Below are 12,728 nucleotides of genomic sequence, written 5' to 3'. Positions count from 1 at the left end.
AGAAAATTCTCTTTTGCATTTTGCAAAGGGAACTTCTGTCAGCGCAGCCGTTCTCTGTTGAAACCAGTGGATTATGGTCTTCCTCCCTCCCTCTCTGTCTTTCTGTCACTCTGAAACTGTGACTACAGGGAGATGGTGCAGAAGTGGCTGCAGTGCATTGCAGACTCCTGTGCTGTCCCCAGTGTCCAGCCAGGGCCTGACCCGACCATGTTGTGGCTTCTTCCAGTGCTCCTTCTTCATGGAAATCAGGACTTGTGGCAGGGGAGATGGCACCTTCTCAGCTCTCACCCAAGGCAGAAGGCAGTCATAGCTCAGGGTAGATGGAGCTGGAAGACCCACGCTGGTCTTCAGAAGGACTCCTGCTAAGCTTCTTCAATATTGATGTGTCTCAACAAAATATGTCTACTTCAGCAAAACCAGCATATTCACTTTTTGCTTTTAAAGAATTCTATCAAGAACATAATTAAAAACTCTGCTAAAATTATACTGCAGAGCTTTATGTGAAGGTGTAGAAATCCACAGAACCTGGCAACAATCTTTCAGTTAAATATTTAAGAACTCAGTAAACATTCATTTAATAAACATGTTCCAGTACACATGAAATTTTGTTCCTTGGTCCTAGTCCTAGCATTACCTGTATGGAATATAAATTTCTAGAAGAGAAAATAATTATGGTGCATCTGACTTGACATTCTCTTCACTTTTCGTCACCCACAGCTGGAAGTGGCAGTAGGAAATAACAGCGACACCACCAGATTTTTTCCAATTCTCTTCATAAAATTCACTGACTAAAGCTAAGCAAAATCGAATGAAAATACACAGACTTCTCTTCAGACCATAGCACATAATTGAAATGGCATGGACTAACTAGACAGAGAGTTTTCTACTAGTAGGGATGCCTGCTTTTTCTCCACGCACTGATGAACCTATGGCCTACGATGAACCTTTTCAATGACAGCTGATATCACCAAAAAGTCTAGGGAGGAAGCTGCAGTTTTGGTACATGGATCAACAAAACTTTCACACATACATAGCTGCTATTAGAACTTTAGCATCAGTGTGTGTTTTTACTACTCAGTATGACTTCCGGAGAAATATGACTATATGTGGGAATTAAATTATTACTGAAAATACTGGTAGATACTCTAAAAGCAATCCTAATTTCCAGGTTTCCGAAAGAGAGACAGCATCTGCAGTTTGTTTCTCCTTTACAGGTTAGTCCTTCAATCTAGTGTCAGTTAAAACAGAAGACTACATGGAATGATCCCTGTTAGCATAGAGTTACTTATGTAGGCACACAGAATAAATTAAAAGCTATTCCTTCAGGGTCATCACCACTTTGAGAGCATTGTAAGAGTTTCTGAGTTTTTTTGAATCTCATGATGGTACTGGATTTCCTTTCCTCTTTCTTATTGGTCTTCCTGTTCTCAGTCTATGACTGGTTGGTTAGTAACTGAGATTTAGACAGATCTAGCTCTTGAGTAAATTTTCATTTCATTTCATTTCCCCTTCTCAGGTAACTCCTGATTGGTTTCAAACCTCATATCAGGCAATGGGATGCTCAGCTAGTAATGCTTTCTTAAGCTGTGCAAGATATAAACTGGAAAAGGCAGGTGTCCAAGCAAAAAGAATACTGTCCAGAATTACACTACTAGCTTTTTCATTAACTCCTCAGTTATATGCAAGGGTTTTTCGGACACGCTTCTCAGCTAAGATGAATGTGGTAGTGCAAAGATAATAGAATGTTCACCCTGCAAATATTAGGCAGATAATATTTCATACTGAAGTGCAATGTACGGTTGAAGTGGCTTTCCTGAATCAAAAGAGAGTCTGCAGATTTCAGATGTGTGCACACACTGAAATCTGCGAAAGCATCAGTCATAGCAAAACCCATCGTTCCTCCATGCTGAACAAAGGGAAAAAAATGATACAGGTGTGACATAACAGGGACATAATTCCATAAGCCTGAGGTAGGTGAATGTATTTTATCCAGGGCAGAGCCCTGCTGTGGTTTTCTCAGACAAAAATTACGTTGAGTCACATTTAGAGAATAGGAAGAAATTTCAGCCCATTTTGGAAGTCACTCTGGTCTGCAGATCAAACTGTTTTCAGATGAATACTAGCAACTCAGAGAAGTTAATTCAGAAAAATTAAGTAAAAACCTGTTTGCTTCTTTAGGTAAGATTTGTATAAAGAGAAGCCCACCAAAATGAAAACTTCTGATAATACCAACATAGAAATAGAAAGGTTGGATCACTTACAGGATCTCTAATCTGCTCCTTTAAAGTTGGTCTAGAGGCAAGGGTAGTCTCAGATAGTGTTGTTTGTCTATTATATGGTTTTTCACCATTTCACTAGAGACTGGGAAAAATTAAACAGAAATAATTTGCGTTAAGGCTGCCCTGCTTGTGTGCACCCAATTATAATATTTAGATTATCTAAATTCACGTATCCAATTCTTACTTCTATTTTAGCAGTTAAAAAGCACTTTAACTCAACCTTGCAAGAAGTTGGCAAGGCTTAGTTCTTTCCTCCTCTCCCCAACACATTACTTGCAAGACACAAAAACTTGCAATATCTTACTTTTTTTTTAAAAAAATAAATATTTCTAATCTTAGATGAGGGACCTCCCCATCACAACACACTGTCAGTGAATATTCTGAGAATGTTTTATCATTTGAGCTTCCCTTTGGCACCCGCCAGTAGGAACACAGATGTTGTGATGTGAAGGAAGGAGCACATCTGCATGTGTAGAGGAAACCGAGTAATATTATTGCACTTAGAAGAAGTCAGCATGATACAGCTCACTGAGGATAGCTACATTCTTGAAGAGCCCTGCCTTTTTCAGTTGACAGGTTTAGCCTTCTGCTCAGTTTAGGTATGTTTTGGGGTTGTTTAGATCTTTTTGTTTTGGGGTTGTTTAGATCTTTTTGTTTTGTCTTGCCTAAGATTTCTAAACATTAAGCAATTTTGTACAGGACACGGGCACTCTGGGGAATTTTGACTTCTTGAAACTTTAGCACATGCAGGTGTTTAAGGTAAACTGGAGTTTAAGCTGAATTCTTTTGTCTTTCTGTTTCTTCTAAAATGAACACTAATACAGGAAGATTCTGTGGGCAGAATAACTTTCTGCTGAGCTGGGTTTTAATATTAGATGTTTCTGTGCAGAGTAATGAGCAGTTCTGTGAATTTTCAAATGGCTGTGTGGGGTTTGCTTCCAGTTAACACTGTCCTCTCTGTGTTACATCCAATTACTTTGGATGTTTTATAGGCAGTTTTCCCTTCTGCTTGAGCAACAGTTAAAATGTGTTCAACACTTACTAGAAGATGGTTTGTGTACACACCACATTAGGAAATCCGTTTTGGATCACTTGACAGTGGATCTCCTTATAAACTGATCTTTTTTGAAAGCTCTCCCCTATTTTATGTTAGTTTTCTACTACAAGGTAAGAAATACTACTGCAGTTGTTAGCATATGTCAAAACATCATATATTTTCAGGTGCTCTCATTAGAATTTGCTGTCGTGTTAATGATTAGGCGCATGCCCAGATGGTGATTGTAATTGAGCTGTTATTCGTATGAGTAATCTCCCTGACTGTAAATGGATTGCTTTTGTAGCTAACTGCTCCCTTGTGGAAAGGCTGACAATATGGTCCATAGCAAAGCACAGTTAAAAGCCAGCGTCATAACGCAGAACCTTAATTTGCCATCGTCCCAAGCGAGCAGCCAGGCAGGAGGCCTAGGTGTCCTGAGCGCCACATGATAAAACCTACGAAACTAATTCCTGTTGACCTGAAGTTATACAGGATCTGCCTCACAGTAGGATAACGCCATTCTTAATTTATTTGCATTAAGGTGATACAAGGTAAATTTATGTTCCTTTACATTCTGATTAACACTGGTATCATCCTTCCTTCAGATGCTAATTAATGCCTTTCTTGTTCTAAGCAGGACTGTAAAATGGATTTAGGATTCAAAGACCGTAACAACAGGACACTTACCAAGAACACCTCTGCTGCTACAAGGAATTTTTCTGCCTGGGAAGATTATAAGAGTAGTGTTGACGACATACAGTACTTTCTTATTGGGCTGTACACACTTATAAGTCTGGCCGGCTTTATGGGAAATCTGCTTATACTAACGGCTCTACTAAAGCGCAAGCAGAAGACAATAATAAACATTCTTATCGGTAACTTGGCCTTTTCTGACATCTTAGTTGTACTGTTTTGTTCACCTTTCACACTGACGTCCGTCCTGCTTGACCAATGGATGTTTGGCACTGTCATGTGCCACGTAATGCCCTTCCTCCAGTGCGCATCAGTTCTAGTATCAACTTTAATATTAATATCTATTGCTGCAGTCAGGTACCGCATGATAAAATATCCCCTTTCTAGCAATTTATCAGCAAAACAAGGCTATTTCTTAATTGTGACCATTTGGGCCCTTGGCTTTGCCATTTGCTCCCCTCTGCCAGTTTTCCACAAAACTGTGGATCTCAGCAAAACTCTGAATTTAGAGGCACTGGAGAACAGGCTCTTGTGTGTTGAGTCATGGCCTTCCGATTCCTACAGAATTGCCTTTACGATAGCCTTATTGTTCATGCAGTATATATTGCCGCTGGTGTGTTTAACCGCTAGTCACACCAGCGTCTGCAGGAGCATAGGTTCCAGGCTGTCAAACAAGGAAAACAAGTTTGAAGAAAAGGAGATGATAAACCTAACACTTCATCCGTCCAAGAGTACCTGCACGCAGATGCAGCCCTCCAGCCATTCCAGGTGGAGCTGCGCCTTTGGTAGAAGGCACCACAGAAGATACAGTAAAAAGACTTCAAGTGTGATGCCAGCCGTTTCAAGGCATCATCAGGATACTCATTCCAGAGACCTCCCAGAAACCTCTGGCACAGAAAAAAGCCAGCTCTCTTCCTCCAGTAAATTCATCCCTGGGATACCTATCTGTTTTGAGATGAAACCAGAAGAAAATACAGAGATCCAGGACATGATTACGGTATCCCAGTCCTTCATCAGAATTAAGACAAGGTCCAGGAGAGTTTTTTGCAGACTGACAGTGCTAATCCTAGTTTTCGGTTTCAGTTGGATGCCTCTTCACCTTTTCCACATTGTGACAGATTTTAACGCCACTCTCATTTCTAACAGACATTTTAAATTAGTGTATTGCATATGCCATTTACTGGGTATGATGTCCTGCTGCTTGAATCCCATCCTTTACGGGTTCCTTAACAACAGCATAAAAGCCGATTTAATGTCCCTTATTCCGTGCTGCCAAATACCATGATTTTATGCACCCCAAGATAAAATAAACAAGTTTGGCTTTCAAGCATACTGACGTCGTGTATAGCTGTAAAACTAAATTAGTTTAGTTTAGTTAGTCTGACTTGGTTGTGATTAGTAGCCTTTCATGCAAATGGATAGTTCTGTGGCTGCATGTATTTCTTGCATTGGCCAGAAATATATACGTGTACTATAATATTCTTCTAGCTGTTACACATAGGAAATCATGCCCAGTGTACAAAACCAGAATACCATTTTCATTACCTGAAATATTGGCAATCTGTACTTTGGAATTATACAGAATATATAATGAGTAATAAATGTAAGACTACTTAGACATATCAGTATTAACTGTCATAAAACTATGATAAGGTACATACCGCTTACTAAATAACTGTTGTTGAGACTATTTCAGTGCCAACTTTGACTGTTTTCTAAGATAATTAAACATCTGTTTCTGGATGTGATTAGAAAAATATTTTTCCTTAGCTCTTTGACTCATACTTTGCAGTATCTTTGCAAGATGCTTTGCTGCCGGTTCCCAGATTGCCATATTCCCTGGAATGGGTTGTAGGTAATTGCTCTTGTTTAGATTGTTTCCATCTCACTGTGTTTACCCAGTACAACCTCTCTCTGGTTTCCTTAGCCAATTTTTACTCTGCCTTGTCATTTCATGTAATTTTCAGCCAGGCCTGAACTCACATATAGTTATGCCTTTGTCCTTACAGTGATGACTCCCCTGAACATACAACATGTTTCTGATCAGAGTAAGCCTTCATTTCGTAAGTGATAGAAAAAGAAAAAGAAAATGGAAAGACAGCAGGATTTTTTCTTTTCCCTTATCACAAAGCAAAAGATGACTGCACTTTATTATAGGTGACCCACTTGCTTTGGAGAGCTGCAACAGATTTTAATTAAACATGCGCTTGTGTGCGTGCGCGGGCGCACACACACACACACACGCCTTCTGCATCTCCTTCCCCTCTCTCCTTTTCTCCTTTTAACCAGGCCAGTACTTTTCCTTCCAAATTTTAATCACATGCATCTTCCCTAAGGAAGTCGTATACATTTCACAGCACAAATTCAAAGGGTATATATACGTATTATTTCCACCCTCCCTTGATTGCTCTAACTTAATAACCCATCTCCACCCTCAGGATTCAGTAAATGTACAAAGCCTCTGCCCTGAGTTTAAAGCTGTAAGACCTCTCCCCAGGTCTAGCTGGTGATTATTGCCTTTTCTCCACTAAGATTTCTAATCCAATAGGCTTTTTTACATAGCCTTTCCAGGCTGAGAAATAAAGTTATTATTTTTATAAATGGGTGGATGGGAAGGGTCATTGTGCATTTTTTGCCTTGAGGTAGTTCCCTTCCAGTTGGTCTTTAAAAGTGAAAGCTGTTCCTTTATTGTGAGGAATTGTCAAATTATTTTTATCACAATGATACAATTCTGAGACCTTTTCTCCCCAAGCCATCATCTGCTAAGGAGTTTATTACATACCAGAGGGTAATCTCTCTGCTTCTATCATTAAGGTATTTCCCTGAAGTCTAGTCCCCAGTAACCCACTGTTCTTTGTTTTCGCTAGTGATATACTTTAATAGTTTCTTTCTGGACACTGACTATTGCATTTTGCAGATTATTATCTCCTAAAAACCTACAGTATGTCATTTTATAGAGTACAAATGGTACAGAATACAGAATATTGGAACAATAGATTTTAAAATAGCTTTTAAATAGTTTAAAATTGTTTACTTTTTAAAAATATTTATAGCTAATCTTTGTATATAAACTTCAGAAAAAAATTAACTAGATCCACAGCCAGAACACAATGATGCAGTTCTACAGAAGTTGCAGCAGTTTACGCCCTATTTATGTCTACATATTTTCAAGTAATTGTAATATATCATTTACCTTTATTTATACCATGTGATGTAACCAAATAGTATAAGAGAATAAGAAAGCAGTTACATTGTTTCAGGTTGAAATATCCCTTCTAGCTTTTTTTTTCTTTTCAATTTACTGTTTCTATTTGCTATTTATTTTCTATTTCTTCCTTTCTTTATATACATTCAGAATTTCAGCCATTTTTAACTCCTACACTTAGGATTGTTATTAAAATATAAAATAACTGTTTATTCAGTAATTATTCTTTCCAGATCAAATTCTACTCACTTTTACTGTATGTGACACACAGAATCATGCTAGGGCTTGATGAAGGCTTTCCACCAGTTTCCGAGGTGCACAAAGATTAGTCTGTACACTGGAGATTTTACATGAGCCCTATCCATTTTCCTGGATGAAGTCAATAACTGTGCTCCCTACTCTTTACACTGATCAAAGAACAACAAATTGTAATTTGGCAATAGAGAATTAAATCAAGACAGCTACTGAACTTCTTTAGTCCTGTGCCACCTAAATCTGTTGTCTTCTCTTTTAAGAAGATCAGTGGTGGGAGAATGTATATTTTCTTTTTGTTTATAGAGCAACCGTCAGCATTATATTTTGACATCTCCAAAATGTCACTGTCTTTCCTCTGAAATGTTAAATAAAAATAAAATAACTTTTCCACCCTCCACCTTTCTTCAACAGCCAGCATAACTTTATCCCAGTATCAGCAAGGAATAGATAAGAAGCGGACAGTAGCAATAGCAAGTGAAATCAGGCTGAAGGCAATTTCCAAAAGAGTAACTTCTCTGAGTGGGAGAGGAAAAAACTGAACCATCCACTTAACATTTTCCCAGTCTGGAACATTAAGATAAATAAACGAACAAACAAATAAATAAATAATTCAAAACACAAGGATACTTCCACCCCACGCTTGTTGAGTAGGTCTCATCTGGCTTGAGGTGCAGTAGGTGCTCCTGTGGGCTTCGTGCACAACAGTGACTGGCAGCGTGATGTTGTCTCCGTTACGTATGTCAATATGGCTTGGGAATATGTATCTCACCACAATGTCCAATGACATTTTATCATTCTTCTATGTATACAGGTATATGTACCTGGTATGTGTGTAGAAATACACACTTCCGAGAAAACAAAGCACATGAAAATGAATTTTCAAATAGCACATTTAATCAAGTCCACAGACAAGCTAAACTACTATGGGTCAATTCCTTCTGTTACTAAAGATCTAAATAAATGGGAAGGTAGGGGTTTTGTTTTGATAGCATCCGCTAAATGCAATCAGGAAATGCTAGCTGCAGAGCCATCTATCCATTGGAGTTAGAAGAATGAAAGATTGTAATGGTACAGTGATCTGTCTTTATTAATACAAAAAAAGTTTGGGAAAACCCCCTCTCAGACAGCTGGTCTTTGTGTATGATGAACGTTAAAACTCTTACAACGACTCGCATGAGGAAACCTTTATACTTTTTTTTCAGTTCTGCAAAATCATATCATTGCCAAACTTGACTTTTTGTAAATGTCAAAGATTAAATGTTGTTAATAGCAGGCTTTTGTCCCTCCTCTTTCAGCAGAGAAAAACCAAATGCCCATTAAGAAGTGCCGGCATGGCTGAATCACTCCTCAGCCGGCCAGGCCAGTGGGGCCGAGGACGGCAGGAGCTCAGCCTGGGCTAACACTGGAGCAGTATATTTATTTAGGTTGTGGGGAAGAGGTTGGAGCTCCTGTGGTTCTCCACAGTGCCATGGCTGAGGCAGGTGCGTATGGCTCCCCTAGGCCTGGAGCAGCTGTAATCACAGCAGGCAGGGCCATCGCGTCCCAGGCAGATGCCCGGGGGCTGGCGTGGGAGAGCCAGCCCCGAGCAGGGCCGTGGGCATGGGGGAGCAGGCAGGGGCACGGCGGGAGAGGGAAAACGCGTCGCCGTTGTATTTGCTGGTGGTTGCAGCCTTTCCTGGAGCCCGGAAGCTCTCGTGACAAAACGTTTCCTTCTCGGCAGCGTGAACGCCTGAGGAAAGGGAAAAAAGTAAATCCACCTGTCTGAAGATGTGCGAGGACCAAGAAGAGGAACACAGTCAGGAAGAAAAGTGTCCGCTCCTAATCACGCTGAGATAGGCTCCGGCTCTCCCTTTGAGAAGTATAGGACAGGTGGCCTGGAAAACTCCCCTACCTAAAGATTATTAACAGGGTAAAAAACCCTTCTGTAATCCACAGCGGTCTGTCAACTATCGTTGCACTTTTGAAAAAATCAATAGTTTTCTCACAGTAGTCCCAGTATCTGTCTGTGTAGCATACAAGATAAACAGTATTAAATGTCATGGTTCCCTGAAAGACATCCTTCATAAATACTGTTGGGTACAGGAATTCAGCCCTTTATTTGGATGAAAACCAAATTATGCCTTTACTATTTGCAGTAAAAAAATTCATAGCCAGAAATTATATTGGTACAGTCTGAAAGTCCAGAATTTTTAAGCCTGAGAAGTCTCTTAGGGCAGTGACAGGACTCTGGTCCTAGGCAAGTCTCTTTTCCCCCCTACATGACTGAAATAATGGTATAAAATCATGATCCTCATGGAGGACCTTTATAAAGACTACTAGGTAACCTTTTGAACACTTTTTGACCATGATATAAGGTGTATAATCTCTGAGGTCAGGTTTCTTGTTCTTCCATTTCATGTCTTTTTATATACTTTTGAATCCAACCCCCCCTTTTTTCCTAAGGCGTGTTACATGCAGTATGTAATGAAGACTGCTGAAGTTGCTTGGTTTTCATCCAACAGTAATATATTTTTTACAGGAGGTATATTTAATTGCTTGAAAGTTGCCTTTCCACTGAAGGTAGGTAGAACTGCTGTTAGTATTCATATTCAGCTGAAGTGACTTTTGACAGGAAGAGAAACAAAAGACAGCAAGAGAAATAGAAGCATACTCACACTGACGCTAGCTAGCCATATTGTGCCAGTGACAAAGGAACCCGTCAGAGCCAGACCCTTCTCAAGTACCTGCCAGGGACAAAGAGCTTGTGACAGTACCATTGAACTTTGCTAATCCCATGTGTGGCCAGAAAACCTATTGCAAATTTTTGAATCTTAGGAAGTGAGAGCTAATAAATGAGTATGGATACACTTGCCCTTACCCTTCTCAAAATGTTTCTTCAAAGCCAAAGCATTTTCTCTCCAACCATTTGATAATGACATTTTTGCCTGTGATCACTCATAATGCATCATTCTGTGCCATTAAGTCAACCTGTGTCATCATATCATCATACTATGGTATGATGCTATCCACATGCCAGTGAGTCTTACCACTCACCTGTTTTTAAATCTCTGCAAGCTCAGAGATACTAGAGACATCTGCTCTGCTCGAAAGGTTACTGTAATCTCCCAGCCTCCTTATTAAACTTTGCCTCATGATATCTAGTAAAAAAAAAGAAAAAGAAAAAAAAAAAAAAGAAGGCATAATAAAGCATGTCCTTGGTAAAAAGTCTTATTGATTCTGACACAAGCTTTGTTAAAAACCTGATTTCCCTGGAAAGAATATCACTACAGAGAGGAAGATGTGGTCACAGTGTATTTCAAAAAACTGAGCTGTGCATTAAGGGTACAACTAGCATCATTGTTATAAATACAGTATAACTATACAAGTCAGATTTGTATTAATCTTGTTTCCTTTTGGAAAGAAAATATTGCAAAATATTTGAAAGTTATGAAATTACCTCATTACATACTAATATTAGGAAATACTGTCACAATCCAAATTCAGTTCTTTTGAACAATTATGAATGCTTCATTTTGCCCTTGTAGTCATATTAAGATGATCCTTTTAATAAAAAGGCTTAAAAATACTCCTCTGGGAAATTATCAGAATAGTGATTTGACATTCAAGACTAAAGTAGGTTGGCCCTGCTCTTGCATCCAGTTAAACAAATGTTTGCTTTGTCTTAGCAGGAGAAGGCTCATGTCTGTATCATTTGAATGCCACATTAATTGGACATTTTTGAGCAGGAAATATTTATTACTGTCCTTGTGAACAAAATAATGTACAAAAGGATTTTAAAGTCACTTTTGGTGCAAAATTTCTCCAGAGGAGTAACTTGGTGATAAGCAAACAGTTTTTCATCTCTTCAGACTCAGTAGAAACCACAGACACAAAATCCATTTGATGACAGACCACAAGACCATTAATTATAATTTTAACTATAAATCTGAGTTGTTTTTTTTTAATGGAGAGAAAAACAGCTAAGCAAGGAGATAAATAAAACCATCCTTACTACAAGTAATCTTAGTGCCTCTTTGTACCTTACATCCAGATTTACTTATGTTGAACAAGATGATAGTCTTACTCTGTTTTAACTCCTAGTAATTCCCTTGGCTTTATGAGGCTCTCCATCAAATTATGGTTCATTTAGTATTCATAAGGATTTTGGCCTCTTGGCCTAAGAATTAAGGAGCTGCGCAAGAGGCCTGAATACAATCCAAATCTTTACTTTCTGCTGCTTTTGTTTTTTTGTGGTATTAGCACAACTGGGAAAAGTGCAAGCTGTTTACCGTAGGAAAATTAAACTCATTTTTATGTAACTACTGGGACCTGATACAGGCGAAACAATTATGTATTTTTTAAGACTTCATCAGTTCCAACACACGTGTTGTAAAGGTAATTTTCTGAAGCCTCAATGATACCTTCTCTCAGTTAATATCCTAGAGTACGAGAGCACATTTCAGATAGCATAGCCTCACCTGATCCTCACTGCAAATCACGGCGGGTGAAATTCAGAACCTTATTCCTACCACACAACCAAATTGCAATATGCTCTACTTGAGATTGCTCCCTAATATCGTTCAGGGACTAAAGCTCGTTCAGGGCGCAGTTGATCTCTTACTGGTTTTGTGGGAGTCCATTCTTTAGAAAAGCTGCTCCAAGGCCATTTATGTCAGACAAATTACAGTTAGTTCCCAGGAGTTCTCAGGGGCACGGTAATGCCAGTCTCCTCCTTGCACATCATCACACCTGCAGTCAGCAGGGGCCCTCAAGTGCTATTCCTTTCACAGAAGAGAGGAGATGGCTGAAAAAAAGCAGTGAAATGAGACTGCAAACTCTATGGTACTTGTTTTCCCTCTTGGATCTGAAACAGCCTAAAATTGAAGACCTTCCAGAAAGTTGTGGAGGGCACCTGTGTGAGACTTTTTGGAGAGGAAATGAGGAATCACTTCCCAGAGATGAAGTGGAATGAAGAAATCTGTCAGTGCAGGACTAGCTGATTAATTCAATACATCCAGGATCCTAGGGCCTTACTAATAGTATGGCAAAAAAAAAAAAAAAAAGAAAAGTAGGTAGTTGGATATGCAGTTTTGTTTATTTTCTTTAAGATGAATTTATTTTAACTCATTGGAGGTAGACTCTGGTATGTGCTCTGACCCAAGCAACTTCACGTTGTAATACAGCTCCAACACCAAACTACCCTTTGCTGTTAAGGTATTCCCTCCATTTTTATTGGTTCATTACATGGCACAATAGGTCTGATTCTGATAAAAGATTCTGT

The 12,728-nt window shown here is 39.1% G+C and overlaps 1 protein-coding gene across 1 annotated transcript; it reads left to right on the top strand.

Annotated features, from left to right (window-relative positions):
* Positions 1-3,961: 3,961 nt before the first annotated feature.
* Positions 3,962-5,293, top strand: NPY5R (neuropeptide Y receptor Y5). Its single transcript, XM_049833859.1, has one exon. It carries the CDS (start codon positions 3,962-3,964, stop codon positions 5,291-5,293), a length of 1,332 nt encoding a protein of 443 aa, XP_049689816.1.
* Positions 5,294-12,728: the final 7,435 nt, after the last annotated feature.

The sequence above is a fragment of the Accipiter gentilis genome, chromosome 3, assembly GCF_929443795.1.
Source record: "Accipiter gentilis chromosome 3, bAccGen1.1, whole genome shotgun sequence".
NCBI classification, from domain to species: Eukaryota; Metazoa; Chordata; class Aves; order Accipitriformes; family Accipitridae; genus Astur; species Astur gentilis.
Note: the sequence above shows the minus strand (reverse complement) of the source record. Positions and strands in the feature narration are given on the sequence as shown.